Here is a 17,890-nt window from a genome sequence, read left to right on the forward strand (position 1 = left end):
TGGTCTTGATCTCCTGACCTTGTGATCCACCCGCCTTGGCCTCTCAAGGTGCTGGGATTACAGGAGTGAGCCACTGCGCCCAGCTTTTTTTTTTTTTTTTTTTTTTTTTTTTTTTTTTTTTTGAGACGGAGTCTCGCTCTGTCACCCAGGGTGGAGTGCAGTGGTGTGATCTCGGCTCACTGCAACCTCCGCCTCCCGGGTTCAAGTGATTCTCCTGCCTCAGCCTCCTGAGTAGCTAGGGTTACAGGCGCATGCCACCATGCCTGGCTAAGTTTTGTATTTTTTTCAATAGAGACGGGGTTTCACCATGTTGGTCAGACTGTCCTCGAATTCCTGACCTCAGGATCCGCCCGCCTTGGCCTCCCAAAGTGCTGAGATTACAGGCGTGAGCCACTGTGCCTGGTCTGGTGTTAGTATTATTAAAGGGTAGTTTGGTAGTTTTTTTTTTTTTTTTTTTTGAGACAGAGTCTCGGAGTCTCACACTGTCGCCCAGACTGGAGGGCAGTGGCACGATCTCAGCTCACTGCAAGCTCCGCCTCCTGTGTTCACACCATTCTCCTGCCTCAGCCTCCCAAGTAGCTGGGACTACAGGTGCCCGCCACCATGCCCAGCTAATTTTTTTGTATTTTTTAGTAGAGACAGGGTTTCACCATGTTAGCCAGGATGGTCTCGATCTCCTGATACCGTGATCCGCCCGCCTTGACCTCCCAAAGTGCTGGGATTACAGGCGTGAGCCACTGTGCCCGGCCACATTTGGTAGTTATTTTTGACACTTGTTTTGTTTCCTTCTTCAGAAAGATAGAAACCACTAAAGTTCAGAATGGTGGGGTCCCTCTCTTCATTGGAGGCAGTCTGGAATTGAAGCAAAAGGAACAAATATTTTAAAAGCCTGACTCTCTAGGTGTTGTATTTATGGGCCCTTTTAATTACTCTTACCATGACTTTTTTAGCTCAGGAGTGAGACCTATCCTCTGTTTTGTTTTATTGTTTTAAGTTTGTCAGAAAATTTATTGTTTATGATATGTGGTCCTATACTAGTAATATTAGTATTATTTTTAAGGCAAATGGGTTAGTACATTTTCAAGAGTCACAGCCAGACTCTCAAGCCAGTGCGAGATATTCTGAAGACTTCACACCCAACAGCAAGTGACTAAGCATCTGAATTTCTGTTCAGGCTCCCTTTGCAACCCTATACCCCCGTTATGCCAATGCTCAGTGCAGCATTTGTGGATGAGAATTTGCCTGATGGGACTCACCTTCAGCCAGGAACCAAGTTTATCAAACACTGGAGGATGAAGAATACAGGAAATGTGAAGTGGAGTGCAGACACAAAGGTAATTTTTCCCACAAAATATGAAGATGAGGTGATTTGAAGTGGCAGAGTGCTCAGCTGACAAGCTTGCTTTCTCTTCTTACTGTTTTTTTCAGCTCAAGTTCATGTGGGGAAACCTGACTTTGGCTTCCACAGAAAAGAAGGATGTTTTGGTTCCTTGCCTCAAGGCCGGCCATGTGGGAGTTGTATCTGTGGAGTTCATTGCCCCAGCCTTGGAGGGAACGTATACTTCCCATTGGCGTCTTTCTCACAAAGGCCAGCAATTTGGGCCTCGAGTCTGGTGCAGTATCATAGTGGATCCTTTCCCCTCCGAAGAGAGCCCTGATAACATTGAAAAGGGCATGATCAGCTCAAGCAAAACTGATGATCTCACCTGCCAGCAAGAGGTGAGCATTGACTGACAGGCTTTGGCCCAGTATCCAAATCATAGTTAGAAAGGACATGGCTAAAACTAAAAGAACCCACTCATAGCTAGTTGTTTTCCAGAAACCTTGAAAGGTTAGCATCTCCCCCCGCCCCCAACACATTTCTGTGCTGATATTTGGCCTCTTCCTTAGGGTGTTTGTTTTAGTGTCTTTGTTTTAGTATCTTTAGGGTCTTGCCGCAGGCGGTCCCTGAATACTTCTTTGTAATGTTGCATGGTCAGCCTGTTGGCTGCACAAGGGAAAAAGGGGCGCCTGGCCTGGCCTGGCCTAGCCTATGGAACTGCTGAACTGATAGCTTTTCTCCTTAATATCCATCTCTCCTGAAATACTGTGTGTATGTTTCCTAAATACTAATGAAGTCTTGCCCTGGTTGCTACTTAGTGCACAGTTTTTTAATGCAATTTCTTTGTATTAGTCGGGCAGAGTGTTTACTGCTTAAAGTTACCCAATGTTAATTTTCTGGTTTTGACTATTATAGTTAATGTAAGTTGTCATTAGGGGAAGCTGGGTGAATGTGAATTCTCTCTGCTGTTTTTACAGCTTTTCTATAACTGTAAAAATATATCAAAAACATTTCTTAAGTTTTTTAAGATACAGAGGTACAGCAGAGTTTTTATTTTTGGGGGCATTGTCAGCCTGCCTCTTCAGTTCTGTTGAAGGCCTAAAATTTGTCTCAATGGTTTGTCTCTATAGGAAGCTTTTCTTCTGGCTAAAGAAGAAAGACAACTTGGTGAAGTGACTGAGCAGACAGAAGGGACAGCAGCCTGCATCCCACAGAAGGCAAAAAATGTTGCCAGTGAGAGGGAGCTCTACATCCCATCTGTGGATCTTCTGACTGCCCAGGTGGAAGATTCAGCACTTTGTAGGGCAAGGGACAGAGGGAGAGAGCACAGGAGAGAAGGTGGTAGAGCCATAGGCGGTAATCAGGAAATCAGAGATATGCCCACTTTGATCTAGTGCGGTATATTTAATGGGAAGGAGATCACCCATGGAAGCAAATTTGTAAACTAGATGTTTCCTCTTTGAATTGGGAACTCAATCCTGTACTTCCCCACAAACTCCCTTTAGTGGCCTCTTCACTTTGGCCTAGCTGATTCTCCTTTTTACCTGCTGCATTTTCTCTTTCCTGCCATTTGGTTATTTCAACACCTAATTCCTATTTAACTCTTCCTTTTTTCACTTGTCTGCAGACAGGCATGAATTTGAACAGAGTTGAATACAAGACGATGTGGAAATGGTCTACAGATCCCATCAAGACGTGGCTCCAGCATGCACTCCAAACAGCCTAACATTGTCTGTCTTTTTTTATAGGACCTGCTGTCGTTTGAGCTGTTGGATATAAACATTGTTCAAGAGTTGGAGAGAGTGCCCCATAACACCCCTGTGGGTAAGAATGTCACTCATTTCATCTTGTTCATCTTACTAATAGGCACACAATACCACAGCCTAGACGCTGGTAGTGTTTTATTCTGAGGAAATGGCAAGGAATTCTCCCTCAGTAGGACAGTAAAGCAGCAATCATGGATCCGTTTTCCTTCTTTCCTGTCCTTTCTCAAAAGCAACAATATGCTGGGCATGGTGGCTGGTGTCTATAATCCCAGCTCTTTGGGAGGCCAAGGCAGGAGGATCACTTGAGGCCAGGGTTTGAGACCAGCCTGGGCAACATGGTGAAACCCCCATCTCTACAAAAATTACTTTAAAAAATTGGCCAGGCGCGGTGGCTCACGCCTGTAATCCCAGCACTTTGGGAGGCCGAGGCAGGCGGATCACGAGGTCAGGAGATCGAGACCATCCTGGCTAACACGGTGAAACCCCGTCTCTACTAAAAATGCAAAAAATGGCCGGGCGCGGTGGCTCAAGCCTGTAATCCCAGCACTTTGGGAGGCCGAGACGGGTGGATCACGAGGTCAGGAGATCGAGACCATCCTGGCAAACACGGTGAAACCCCGTCTCTACTAAAAAAAATACAAAAAACTAGCCGGGTGAGTTGGCGGGCGCCTGTAATCCCAGTTACTCGGGAGGCTGAGGCAGGAGAATGGCGTAAACCCGGGAGGCGGAGCTTGCAGTGAGCTGAGATCCGGCCACTGCACTCCAGCCCGGGCAACAGCGCGAGACTCCGTCTCAAAAAAACAAATAAATAAATAAATAAATAAAAGCAAAAAATTAGCCGGGCGAGGCGGCGGGCGCCTGTAGTCCCAGCTACTCGGGAGGCTGAGGCAGGAGAATGGCATGAACCCGGGAGGCGGAGCTTGCAGTGAGCCGAGATCGCGCCATTGCACTCCAGCCTGGGCGACTAAGCGAGACTCTGTCTCAAAAAAAAAAAAAAAAAAAAAAAAATTAGTTGGGCATAGCCAGGCATGGTGGCTCACGCCTATAATCCCAGCACTTTGGGAGGCCAAGGCGGGTGGATCACAAGGTCAGAAGTTCAAGACCAGCCTGGCCAAGATAGTGAAACCCCATCTCTACTAAAAATACAAAAATTAGCCGGGCATGGTGGCAGGTGCCTGTAATCCCAGCTACTCGGGAGGCTGAGGCAGAGAGTTGCGTGAACCCAGGAGGCAGAGGTTGCAGTGAGCCGAGATCTTGCCACTGCATTCTAGCCTGGGTGACAGAGCAAGACTCCATTTCAAAAAAAAAAAAAAAAAAAAGAAGCAATGATACAAGTTTGTGCAAGGCTTTTCCACTGTAAAGGAATCCTCTTCTCTTTTTTTCTCTAGACATTTTGTCCTTTTGTTCCTTTATATTCTTCTCTTTTTTTCTCTAGACATTTTGTCCTTTTGTTCCTTTATATTCATGGTTTTGTATCTTGGCCACAGCTTTCCAGGCTAAATAACTGTGATTCTTTCTGCATTGATTGATCTGAGATATTTTGCATACTTATTGGTCTGGAGAAATTTTCTGTAAGAGACCTCAAAGCATATCTTGGTTTATTTTAGTTCTGCAGGAGGCAAGAAGCCTGCTAAGTGCTACTTCTGGACACTGACTATTGATGATATGATGCTTTCTCTTGATTGATGGTTCTCCTCTCTTCATTCTCCAGATATGACTCCCTGCATGTCTCCTCTGCCACATGACAGTCCTTTAATAGAGAAGCCAGGCTTGGGGCAGATAGAGGAAGAGAGTGAAGGGACAGGATTTAAAGCACTTCCTGGTAAGGGATTAAATATTTGTAAAGTATTTACATCCTTCCTTTCCATACCATACTCTATTTTACAGCTATCCCCTACTGACCTTACTTAGCATGTAAATGGGCTTTCTTTCTATAGCATCTCATGTTTTGCCTCACCTTCACGTGGCACAGATAGCAGCTATTCCTTGGTTTAGTTTTAGCATGAGTAATGACTGGTGAACATTCCTCAGCACTTTAAACACTAAGTGCAGACAAGGTTCATATGTCTTTCAGATTCTACAGTGTCAGTAAAGAGAAAGACTCAGAACATTGCTTCTGTGGAGGAAGCAGAAGAAGACCTGAGTGGGACCCAGTTTGTGTGTGAGACAGTAATCCGATCCCTTACCTTGGATGCTGCCCCAGACCACAACCCTCCTTGCAGACAGAAAACCTTGCAGAGTGAGTGTCCTTGCATTTCCCCCACCTAGCAGGGTGACACCTGAATCGTGACTGCCAGACTTGATGAGTTAGATGTGCTCTTCTTCACTGAGAGTGAAAGGAGAGTGAATCTTTGTTAGAAATTCTGATCTTGTTTGTGTCTTTAGACTCTACATATGCTACCTGACTGTTCTAATTAGAGCATCAGGAGCAAAGAAGCCACCATACTCCTTTTTCCGTCTTCTCGGGCAGAATTACAGCTGCACTCCACAGTGGAATAGCAGCCAGTTGTGCTGCCTGGATTCTGCAGTAAGGAATCTTCCTGTAATTTGACAGAGCTCCTTAGCAAAGACCCCTCTGGGTAGCTGAGTTGTCTGCTTTCTCCAAGGGCAGCAGTCCCAGAAACAGTGGATAGAAACAGGAGTACCAAACAAAGTTTCTCAAGGTTAAATTCTGCTGTAATAAATGCCTTTATAGGCCGGGCACAGTGGCTCACGCTTCTAATCCCAGCACTTTTAGGAGGCTGAGGTGGGTGGATCACCTAAGGTCGGGAGTTCGAGACCAGCCTGACCAACATGGAGAAACCCCATCTCTACTAAAAATACAAAAAATTAGCCGGGCGTGGTGGCTACATGCCAGGGATTACATGCCTGTAATCCCAGGTACTCGGGAGGCTGAGGCAGGAGAATCACTTTAACCCGGGAGGCAAAGGCTGTGGTTAGCTGAGATTGCGCAGTTGTACTCCAGCCTGGGCAACAAGAGTGAAACTCCATCTCAAAAAAAAAGAAAAAGGAATAAATACCTTTATAACAGAAACTTCTAGGTATCAAATAGAACCAATAGCATATATTTTAAGAAGTATCCAAAAATTCAAATAATACTGTGTCAAAATAATATTGGAGAATCTCTTTATCTGTTATAATGAAATTTGACCTATATCTTTAAATATTATTTATCTTACTTTTGTTTAAAATACACATGTAAGGCCAGGCGCAGTGGCTCACACCTGTAATCCCAGCACTTTGGGAGGCTGAGTTGGGCAGATCACGAGCTCAGGAGTTCAAGACCAGCCTGACCAACAGGGTGAAACCCCATCTCTACTAAAAGTACAAAAATTAGCTGGGCGTGGTGGCGTGTACCTGTGATCCAGCTACTCAAGAGGCTGAGGCAGGAGAATTGTTTGAACCTGGGAAGCAGAGGTTGCAGTGAACCGAGATTGCGCCACTGCACTCCAGCCTGGGTGACAGAGCGAGACTCCATCTAAAAAAATTATAATAAGACAGTGGCTCATGCCTGTAATCCCAGCACTTTGGGAGGCTGAGGTGGGTGGATCACAAGGTCCGGAGATCGAGACCATCCTAGCACAGTGAAACCCCGTCTCTACTAAAAATACAAAAAATAAGCCAGGCATGGTGGCAGGTGCCTGTAGTCCCACCTAATCAGGAGGCTGAGGCAGGAGAATGGCGTGAACGCGGGAGGCGCAGCTTACATTGAACCAAGATCAAGCCATTGCACTTCAGCCTGGGCAACAGAGTGAGACTGTCTCAAATTAATCAGTCAATCAAGCAATCAATCAATTGTGCATATCTTTATATGTTTTTCCACATGTGTGTACAAATACATAACAAAATGGTCTGGAAACACAATACCAAAATATTCACAGCTGTTATTCTGATAGGATTTATGGGTAATTTTTTTTTTTTTTTTGAGATAAAGTCTCACTCTCACCCAGGCTGAAGTGCGGGTAGCAAGTTTATGGCTCATTACAGCCACAACGTTCTGGGCTCCCCCCACCTCAGTTTCCCAAGCAACTGGGACCACAGCCACATGCCACCACACTGAGCTAAATTTTTTTTTTTTTAAAGATGGGATTTCGCCACATTGCCCAGGCTGGTCCCGAACTCCTGAGCTCAAGCAGTCTGCCCACCTTGGCCTCCCCAGGTGCTGGAATTTTAGGCGTAAGCCACCACACCTGGCCTGGATAGCTTTTTTTTTTTTTTTTTTTTTTTTGAGACAGAGTCTCTCTGTCACCCAGGCTAGAGTGCAGTGTCGCAATCTCGGCTGACTACAACCTCCACTTCCCAGGTTCATGCCATCCCCCTGCCTCAGCCAGCCGAGTAGCTGGGACTACAGGTGCCTGCCACCACACCCGGCTAATTTTTTTGTATTTTTAGTAGAGATGGGATTTCAACATGTTAGCCAGGATGGCCTTGATCTTCCAACCTCGTGATCCGCCCACCTCGGCGTCCCAAAGTGCTGGGATTACAAGCATGAGCCACCACGCCTGGCCCTGGGTAGCTTTTTTATACCCTTTCTTACCCCCTCAAACATGATTGGCCAGTTTTCTCCCATGATTGCATCATCTTTGTAAAGAAGAGGAGGAGAATAGGCATGTAATCCTGCAATACTAGTCTCCTAACTTTTTCTCTTTTTATAGCATTGTTAGTTAGTGTATCCATTTTGGTTTAAACTCTACCTCAGTGTATTAACCATCACATGAAAAGGAAAAGGGAAGGGATGGAGCTGCCTCCTTTTGTGATTCATAGAACTTTTTGGAAGCCTGGGTGTTTCTGCCTACCTTGTTTCTGTGAGCTTTGATTCTATTTTGTTTTGCATAGTCTTCAACCTTAGAATGTGGTCATAGTTCCAGAACCAGCCCTTCTCGCTAGTTCTTCCCTCTCCTCTGGCTTTCATAATTCTATCTCATGATCCACAAGGCTTTACCAAGTAAGGATAGTACTTAGGCCTGCTTTTAGCTTCCACCTTAAAATTGGTTGCTTTCATCCTTTAGTGAAATTTGCCTTGCCTGAGGAAGGACCACTTGGAGATGAGAGGGAGGAGATTGTCCATATCACTGAGGAAGAAGCTGTCATGGAGGAGGAGGAGGAAGAGGAGGAGGAGGAGGAGCTCAAAGATGAAGTTCAGAGTCAGTCCTCTGCTTCCTCAGAGGATTACATCATCATCCTGCCTGAGTGCTTTGATACCAGCCGCCCCCTGGGGGATTCCATGTACAGCTCTGCACTCTCACAGCCAGGCCTGGAGCGAGGTGCTGAAGGCGAGCCTGGGGTTGAGGCTGGGCAGGAACCAGCTGAGGCTGGGGAGAGACTTCCTGGAGGGGAGAACCAGCCACAGGAGCACAGCATAAGTGACATCCTCATGTCCTCACAGACTCTGGAAACAGTGCCCCTAATCCCAGAGGTAGTGGAGCTTCCACCACCACTGCCCAGGTACCACTCACAGCCCCCTCAGCTGGGGTGTTCTTCAGAGGTGAAATAAAGAGTGAGAGGAACCGACCTGATCTCAAAAACCTGTTTTTTCCTCAGTATGGGAAGAGACTATTTTCCATAGTAAAGTCTGAATTTAGATGAATAAAGGTTGTATTTCCCAGTATTTGTGGATTCTGGATTTAAAGAAATATTTGTTTTAGTTGGCCTTAAATTATCTGAGTATAGTCTGTCTGCTTATATTTTGATTACTGAGAGCTGGTTTTTTTTTTTTTTTTTTTTTTTTTTTTTTTTTTTTTGTTGTTGTTGTTGTTGTTGTTGTTTTTGAGACAGGGTCTCACTGTTGCCCAGACTGGAGTTCTGTGGCACAATCTTGGCTCACTGCCACCTCTGCCTCTGAGGCTCAAGCAATCCTCCCACCTCAGCCCCCTGAGTAGCTGGGACTATAGGCATGGGCCATGATACCCAGCTGATTTTTGTATTTATTGTAGAAGTGGGGTTTTGCCATGTGCCCAGGCTGGTCGTGAACTCCAGCCTCAAGCAATCCACCCGCCTGGGTCTCCCAAAATGCTGGGATTACAGATGTGAGCCACTATGCCTGGCTGAGAGCCAGTTTGTAAACACAAACATCCCTGGACCTTCCCTCCTTGTTTTATTGACTCTTCAGTAAAGGCAGCAAAAACTCTACCCAAACAGCCATAATTAGGAAGTTAAATCCATTATGGGAAAAAACACTAAAAAACCAAACAAATTGTTTTCAATTCCCTGGTGAATCTATCTGAATCATTCTTATCCTAATAGTAGGGAAAATGCTGGAGCCTTGCCTATAATGTAAACCATTCTCCCCAAAAGCTAGACATTTCCATTTATTTACACCACTTGATGTAGGTAGGGACATGAACAGACTGAAGCCAACATTTCTAGCTTGGCTGTGGCTAAAGAGGGAAACGGGGTACAATGTAGCCCTTATGACGGAACGCTAAATCCAGACGTGATTTAGATCAGAAATGTGAAGCCTCTGTAGAGAATTTGGCACTGCTGTGCTGTGTTTACTATTTCTCCACTAATGCCGTAAGTGTCTTTTCAATTTACTTTCCATATTGTGTCTTTCTGAAAGGAGCCCTCCTTGTGTACATCATCATGGTTCCCCAGGAGTGGATTTACCAGTTACCGTATCAGAAGTTTCTTCAGTCCCTGATCAGATCAGAGGAGGTAATGATCAGCCTAAGCTTTTTCTCTTTTTCTCTGTTCCTGTCTAATGGAAACCAGGTATAAATAGCCTCTCTGTCTTCGTGATTCTTGGCGGTTTTTAGAAACTTGCCCTTCACAGGCTGAGCATGGTGGCTCACACCTGTAATCCCAACACTTTGGGAGACCAAGGCAGGCAGATCACAAGGTCAGGAGTTTGAGACCAGCCTGGCCAACATAGTGAAACCCTGTCTCTACTAAAAAATAGCAAAAATTAGCCGGGCATGGTTGTGGGTGCCTGTAATCCCTGCTACTTGGAGGCGGAGGTTGGAGTGAGCCGAGATCGCACCATTGCTCTAGCCCAGGCAACAATGCGAGATTCCATCAAAAAACAAAAAGAAAAAACAACTTGCCCTTCACTCTCCATGATCCTCCTGCATACTCGATAATTTCTATTCTCTGGTTGAATATATTGTTAGACCTCACAGAGGCAGTGGAAAGAACACAGGCTTTGTGCCAAACTAATCTAAGTTCCAGCTCTATCTCCACCTTTCCTGACTAGCAGTTCAGCAGGTTTCTAATGGCTGTGAGTCTGTTTTCTTACTACAAAATATATCAGTGCATTGGGATTATAGAGTTGATTTTTCTGATTCAATAAACAGTCATCTTGCATTGCATTTCTGGACAGTTTCTCCTTATCACTTAAACTACCCTTAAAACTTCCCAAATACTTAAAAAAAAAAAAAAAAAAAAAAAAGACTTCAAACACTGATCTGATTGCCACCTGCCTCAGTAATAGCCTTGCTTGAGTTAGGAAACACTAGGTGCTTATGGATGCTACATCTAACCAATAGCTCTTTTGCTTTTAGAGCCCAGAGGCTCATCAGGACTTGTAAACAGCAGACAGAAGAGCTATGACCACTCAAGGTAACAACCTTGTACAGTCTCTTTCAGAAGCAGGTGGATATCCTAGTATTCCTTCTGCTTAAAATAGCCCTTCACAGCATATACCCATCTTCAGAGGGCAGAGAAGGGGAACCCTCGTTCCTTCTTGTTCTTATTTCTTCTTAAGCCTTTGAGCAACACTAAACAAAGGGCTAAGGCTGATGTTTAAGAGTGTTCTATTTGAGAGGCCGAGGCAGGTGGATCATGAGGTCAGGAGTTCGAGATCAGCCTGGCCAACATAGCGAAACCCCGTCTCTACTAAAAATACAAAAATTAGCTAGGCATGGTGGCGGGTGCCTGTAATCCCAGCTACTCAGGAAGCTGAGACGGGAGAATTGCTTGAACCCAGGAGGCGGCGGTTGCACTGAGCTTAGATCGCGCCATTGCACTCCAGCCTGGCTGACAAGTGAAATGACGTCTGAAAAAAAAAAAAAAAGAGTGTTTTATGTTCCAGACAAGAAAGTAATGTCCCCAAATTATCTCACCCTTAGCACAGGGGAAAAGGTAGAAAGGTTAAGCCCAGTATACATCTAAATAATTTTTTCTTGGACCTACCTGGTTCTCTGTTCCCACTCATATTAGGCCAGTGTCCAGAAAATCACATTTCCTATGCAAGGTGTTTTCTCTGAGAGAATAACTGAGCAGACAAACTGTTGATATCCTGGTGTGTCCTCAATCACATTAATTTTCAGCTAGGAGTGAGAGCCGTCATGGTTACCAGAGTCGTGCGTTTCCTGCAGTGCCCATATCTTGCACCAGTAGAGCTGGGCCCTCCATCAAACCATGATCTGTAGCTATAAAGCTGATATGAAAGCAATCGTGTTCTCTTTTTACATCTGATTTTTCTCTCTTAAGGAAATCTTATTTTCTTTCAAGGATTAGAGCCCAGATTATCTTGTAAAAAGGTAATGATTTGTGTCTCTTTGGGGAGATAATTTGGTTTTCTTCTACAGGCACCATCATGGGAGTAGCATTGCTGGAGGACTGGTGAAGGGGGCTTTGTCTGTTGCTGCCTCTGCATACAAGGCCCTGTTTGCTGGGCCACCCGTCACTGCACAGGTCAGTGTGTGTGTCTGTTTTATTTTCCTGAATCTCAACTCCATGTCACCAGTGAAAGTGGTGGCATCTGGGTTGAAGAATAACATGGCATTGTGGAAAGGGCATAGGCTTTAGATTTAGTCTTTGGTTAACACACAACTCTGCCACTTTCTTTTTTTTTTTTTTTTTTGAGACGCGGTCTTGCTCTGTCGCCCAGGCTAGAGTGCAGTGGCACAATCTCAGCTTACTGTAAGCTCCGCCTCCTGGTTCACGCCATTCTCCTGCCTCAGCCTCCCAAGTAGTCGAGACTACAGGCGCCTGCCACCCGGCTAATTTTTTGTATTTTTTTAGTAGAGACGGTGTTTCACCGTGTTAGCCAGGATGGTCTCAATCTCCTGACCTCATGATCTGCCCGCCTCGGCCTCCCAAAGTGCTGGGATTACAGGCGTGAGCCACCACACCCGGCCAACTCTGCCACTTTCTAACTATATGACTTTAGCCAAGTTACTTACGGGAAAGAAAGAGAAGAATCTATTGTTGATGATCTATTAATATTTTCTATAGAGAGAAGCTGTTCCAGGTGTTGGCACTATGGCATGAATAAAACACCAGTTCTTGGCCAGGTATGGTGGCTCTTACCTGTAATCCTAGCACTTTGGGAGACCAAGGTGGAAGGATTGCTTGAGCCCAGGAGTTTGAGACCAGCCTGGCCAACATAGTGAGACCCCCATCTCTACAAAAAATTCAAAAATTAGATAAGTATGGCCAGGTGCGGTGGCTCATGCCTGTAATCCCAGCACTTTGGGAAGCCGAGGCGGGCAGATCACGAGGTCAGGAGATTGAGACCATCTTGGCCAACATGGTGAAACCCTGTCTGCACTAAAAATACAAAAATTAGCTGGGCATGGTGGCGCGTGCCTGTAATCCCAGCTACTCAGGAGGCTGAGGCAGGAGAATTGCTTGATCCAGGGAGTCAGAGCTTGCAGTGAGTCGAGATGGCGCCACAGCACTCCAGCCTGGTGACAGAGTGAGACTCCATCTCAAAAAAAGAAAAAGATAAGTATGATGGCATGCACCTGTAGTCCCAGTTACTTGGGAAACTAAGGTGGGAGGATCACTTGAGCCCAAGAGGTTGAGGCTGCCATGGTGAGCCACAGTGGAGCCACTGCACTCCAGCTTGGGTGACAGAGGGAGACCCTGTCTCAAAAAACAACAACAGGCCGGGAGCGGTGACTCAAGCCTGTAATCCCAGCACTTTGGGAGGCCGAGGCGGGCAGATCATCTGAGGTCAGGAGTTTGAGACCAGCCTGACCAACATGGTGAAACCCTGTCTCTACTAAAAATACAAAAATTAGCCACGCGTGGTGGCAGGCGCCTGTAATCCCAGCTACTCAGGAGGCTAAGGCAGGAGAATCACTTGAACCCAGGAGGCGGAGGTTGCGGTGAGCCAAGATTGTGCCATTGCACTCCAGCCTGGGGGACCAGAGTGAGACTCCGTCTCAAAAAAAAAAAAAAAGACTCTGAGTCTTGCCTAAAAACTATGGGAAACAAGTGAGGTGCATGGATACTTAAAGTACATGAAGTACATAAAGATACTATGTTGGCTGGGCGCGGTGGCTCACGCCTGTAATCCCAGCACTTTGGAAGGCTGAGGCGGGCGGATCACAAGGTCAGGAGATCGAGACCATCCCGGCCAACATGATGAAACCCCATCTCTACTAAAAATACAAAAATTAGCTGGGCACGGTGATATGTGCCTGTAATCTCAGCTACTTGGGAGGCTGAGGCGGGAGAATCACTTGAACCCGGGAGGTGGAGGTTGCAGTGAGATCGTGCCACTGCACTCCAGCCTGGGCAACAGAGCGAGACTCCATCTCAAAAAAAAAAAAAAGATACTATGCCTGTGCTATCAGACAGATGAAACACTTCAGCCTGGTGTGCCCAACTAAGGCTTTCTGGTAAATGATGCCTGAACTGAGTCCTAAATGACAGAGTAAATGTTCATCAGGAAAGAGGGAGAGAAAGATCATTATAGACAGTGTAGCCAGTAAAAACGACTTGGAAATGTGAGCATGGAGTGTGAATCTGGTCTGAGAAGAAGAGTAAGACGAAAAAAGACCAGCTGGGCTTGGTGGCTCACACCTGTAATCCCAGCAGGTTGGGAGGCCGAAGCGGGTACATTATTTGCGTCCAAGAGTTCAAGACCAGTTTGGGCAACAGGGCAAAACCCTGTCTCTACTAAAACTATAAAAAATTAGCTGGGCATGGTGGTATACGCCTGTGGTCCCACATACTCAAGAGGCCGAGGTGGGAGGATCACTCCAGCCCGGGAGGCAGAGGTTGCAGTGAGCTGAGATCGCACCACTGAACTCCAGTATGGGCGACAGAGTGAGACCCTGTCTCCAAATAAAAGGCCGGGCGTGGTGGCTCACACTTGTAATCCTAACACTTTGGGAGGCTGAGACAGGTGGATCATGAGGTCAGGAGTTCGAGACCAGCCTGACCCACATAGTGAAACCCTATCTATACTAAAAATACAAAAATTAGCTGGGCGTGGTGACTTGCCTGTAATCCCAGCTACTCAGGAGGCTGAGACAGGAGAATCGCTTGAACCTGGGAGGCGGAGGTTGCAGTGAGCCGAGATTGCGCCACTGCACTCCAGTCTGGATGACAGAGCGAGACTCCGTCTCAAAAAAAACAAAAAAAAAAGGAAATCCCTAAGAGAATCCACATGTTGGTGGAAAGGAAGGGTAGAAAAGATAATTAAGAGATGAAAATGGCATAACTTTGAGATGATGATTAAGTGGCTAAAAAGAAGTCAAGGATAGGCTAGGCACAGTGGCTCACATCTGTAATTTCAGCACTTTGGGAGGCCAAGGTGGGCAGATCACTTGAGCTCAGGAGTTCAAGACCAGCCTGGGCAACATAGTGAAACTCTATCTCTACAAAAAATACAAAAAAATTAGCCAGACTTGGTGGTGCACACCTGTAGTCCCAGCTACTCGGGGGACTTAGGTGGGTGAATAGCTTGAGCCCCAGAGGCAGAGGTTGCAATGAGCTGAGATCATGCCATTGCACTCCAGCCTGGGCAACAAAGCCAGACACTATCTTGGGGTGGGGTAGGGGAAGTCAAGGATAAATCCCAAATTTCTGGTTTAGTACCATTTATTAAGATAAGACATGCTGGGAAGGATGTATTTGAGCAGAAGAGAACTAGGTCAGTTTTGCTGGACAGTGTTGAGTTTGTGGCATATCCAGGTAAAGGTAAAGATATCCAGAGTGCAGCTGGATGTATAGTTGTCCCTCAGTATCTATGGGGGTTGACTCCAGGACCCCCCATGGGATACTGAAATCCATAGATGCTTAAGTCCCTTATATAAAATAGTGTAGTATTTATATATAACCTAGGCATATCTTCTTGCTTACTTGTTTAGTTTTAGTTTTTTAGAGACAGGGTCTTGCTCTGTTGTCCAGGCTGGAGTGCAGCCTAGAACTCTTGGGTTCAAGCAATCCTCTCACCTCAGCCTCTTGAGTAGTAGGGACTACAGGTGGGCACCACCATTCCTGGCTAGTTTTTTAAAAATATTTTTGAAGAGATGGGGTTTCACTATGTTGCCCAGGGCAACTAACTCCTGGCCTCAAAACAATCCTCCCACTTCAGCCTCCCAAAGTACTGGGATGACAGGCTTGAGCCACTGCATCCAGCCCATCTCATATACTTCATCTCTGCATTACTTACAATACCCAATACAATGTAAATGCTATATAAATAGTTGTTATACTGTATTGTTTAGGGAATAATGACAAAAAAGTCTGTACGTGTTCCTTTTTTTCTCCCCAAGTATTTTCAGTTCTTAGTTGATTGATCCATAGATGAGGAACCCACAGATATGGCAGGCCAGCTGTATCCATCGAGATCACAGGGGAGGGATTTGGCCTGGTGATACAGGCTTGAGAGTCACTTGCCTACAGATTATAGCAGGAGCCATCTGATGGGATGAGGTGTTGCAGGAATAATGGGGAAAGCAAGAAGCAACCTTTAAGGATCAGGGAAAGGAATACTCTGAAAGAAAACTGGGAACTAGGGGGAAAATGAAGAGAGAGTTCTATACTGGAACTTAGGGAAGGTTGTTTTAACGAGGAGGACATGGTCAACAGCGTTAGATGCTACAGAGAGATGTGAACCGGTGGTGAGTGGAAGTATGCCACACTTTCAAATAGCTAGGCTACAGCAGGCAGAAGCTAGGATACATAAGACAAGAGGAAACATTTTTAAAGTTGGGTGAGACTTTAGAGATGGGCAAGCCAGTAGTGAAAGAGGTTAACAATAAAGATGAGAGACAGATTGGAGATGGAGAAAGATTTTTGAAGTGGTGAGAGGTAATGAGATACAATGCAAGGTACATTCCATTAATCTGCAAAGGAGGATGGATAATCTATTCTGAAATAAGAAGGTAGAAGGGAACAGTGGAATCAGATGTGGAGGGAAATGCTTAACATGTTTGCATACTGTTCTCATCTTTACATACTTTCTCAACAACCCTGCAAAGTAGGAGGTATGAGATATCTTCAGTTCATAAAGTAATCAGTAGCACAGTTGGTTAGTAAATGGAAGATTAGGGTTTGAGTCTAAGCCTGTCTGTCTCCAAAGTTAATAATCTTTCTGCTATACAGCTTCAGTATCCCCAGACTGTGAAATTATGATAACAGAACCAGAGGCCAGGCGAGGTGGCTCACATCTATAATCCCAGCTTTTGGGAGACCAGAGTTCAAGGATCACTTGCGCCCAGAAGTTCAAGACCAGCCTGGGCAACATAGGGCAGACCTCATCTCTAGTAAAAAATTTAAAAATTTGCCAGGTGTGGTAGCGCGGACCAGTGGTCCCAGCTACTTGGAAGGCTGAGGCAGGAGGTTCATTTGAGCCCAGGAGGTTGAGGCTGTAATAAACTGTGTTCACACCACTGCACACCAGCCTGGGGAACAGAGTGACACCCTGTCTCAAAAACAAAAAAACAAGCGTTTAAGGATTTAGAAAGGTAATGCTTCCACCATAGGGCTTGAATGAATGAATGTTAACTTCCTCTTACCTATTCTTTTTTTTTTTTTTTTTTTTTGAGACAGAGTCTCACTCTGTTGCCCAGGCTGGAGTGCAGTGGCGCAATCTCAGCTCACTGCAAGCCCCACTTCCCGGGTTCACGCCATTCTCCTGCCTCAGCCTTCCGAGTAGCTGGGAATACAGGCGCCTACCACCATGCCTGGCTAATTTTTTGTATTTTTAGTAGAGACAGGGTTTCACCATGTTAGCCAGGATGGTCTCGATCTCCTGACCTCGTGATCTGCCTGCCTCGGCCTCCCAAAGTGCTAGGATTACAGGCGTGAGCCACTGCGCCCAGCCCTTCTTACCTATTCTTTTGGAGGAGAAAAAATCAAGAAGCCTTCCCAGGTTGTAATTTCCCAAGCGGTTTTTTTTTTGTACAGCTCCTCTGCATATCTGACAAAATTTCCCATAGCATCTTTCAGTAACACTTTTATCTTGCTCATACTTGCCCCATCATCACAATGACATTTATGTTCACAGGGTCTCCGGGGCTTGCTGTCATTCCTTCATCTGGCCGAAACATGCTTCTTCCTGAAAGTTCCCCATGAAGCATTCTCCTAGTTCTAAGTAGTTCATTAGCTCCCCGGTTTCCCTTTTCTCCTCCTTCAAGTACACACATAACTAATCTAAAACAGGGTCTTCCCAGTCGGAACCGTTGGTATCAAGTACACAGGAGTGCCATAGCCTTGAATCTAATTACCTAGTACTTTGAATAAATCTGGAAAGTCTGGTATGCTTACAAGATGATACAAATGTATAAAATAAACATTTAAATTATACAGTTTTTTTTTTTTTTTTGCTTTGCTTGTCTCTACACAGCCAATAGTTTCTGAAGATCAGACAGCAGCCCTGATGGCCCATCTCTTTGAAATGGGATTCTGTGACAGGCAGCTGAACCTACGGCTGCTGAAGAAACACAATTACAATATCCTGCAGGTTGTAACGGAACTTCTTCAGATAAACAACAATGACTGGTACAGCGAACGCTATTGAGGAGTGACCTTGTATTAAATAACTGCCTGCTGCTCAGAGATGATCTTTATTCTGTCATTGGGGTATGGGGTAGAAGCCCTTGCTTATTTTTAATCTGAT

The 17,890-nt window shown here is 45.5% G+C and overlaps 1 protein-coding gene across 9 annotated transcripts in view; it reads left to right on the plus strand.

Moving 5' to 3' along the window:
* The window catches only part of LOC105472076 (NBR1 autophagy cargo receptor), a 52,477-nt gene extending 34,650 nt beyond the window's left edge, over positions 1–17,827 (plus strand). For 7 of the 9 annotated variants that reach the window (XM_071083200.1, XM_071083201.1, XM_071083199.1 and 4 more), the window contains 11 exons: positions 1,175–1,334; positions 1,429–1,719; positions 2,452–2,601; positions 3,070–3,145; positions 4,799–4,909; positions 5,162–5,326; positions 8,097–8,532; positions 9,647–9,741; positions 10,572–10,644; positions 11,616–11,721; positions 17,618–17,827. In XM_071083200.1, coding sequence (XP_070939301.1) covers positions 1,175–1,334; positions 1,429–1,719; positions 2,452–2,601; positions 3,070–3,145; positions 4,799–4,909; positions 5,162–5,326; positions 8,097–8,532; positions 9,647–9,741; positions 10,572–10,644; positions 11,616–11,721; positions 17,618–17,791 — 1,837 coding nt within the window. In that variant the 3' untranslated portion in view covers positions 17,792–17,827. The remainder of the gene's footprint in view (positions 1–1,174; positions 1,335–1,428; positions 1,720–2,451; positions 2,602–3,069; positions 3,146–4,798; positions 4,910–5,161; positions 5,327–8,096; positions 8,533–9,646; positions 9,742–10,571; positions 10,645–11,615; positions 11,722–17,617) is intronic. The other 2 variants (XM_011725021.2, XM_024789864.2) reach the window with 1 other exon arrangement.
* The last annotated feature ends 63 nt before the right edge of the window (positions 17,828–17,890 follow it).

Source organism: Macaca nemestrina, chromosome 17 (genome assembly GCF_043159975.1).
Source record: "Macaca nemestrina isolate mMacNem1 chromosome 17, mMacNem.hap1, whole genome shotgun sequence".
Classification (NCBI taxonomy): Eukaryota; Metazoa; Chordata; class Mammalia; order Primates; family Cercopithecidae; genus Macaca; species Macaca nemestrina.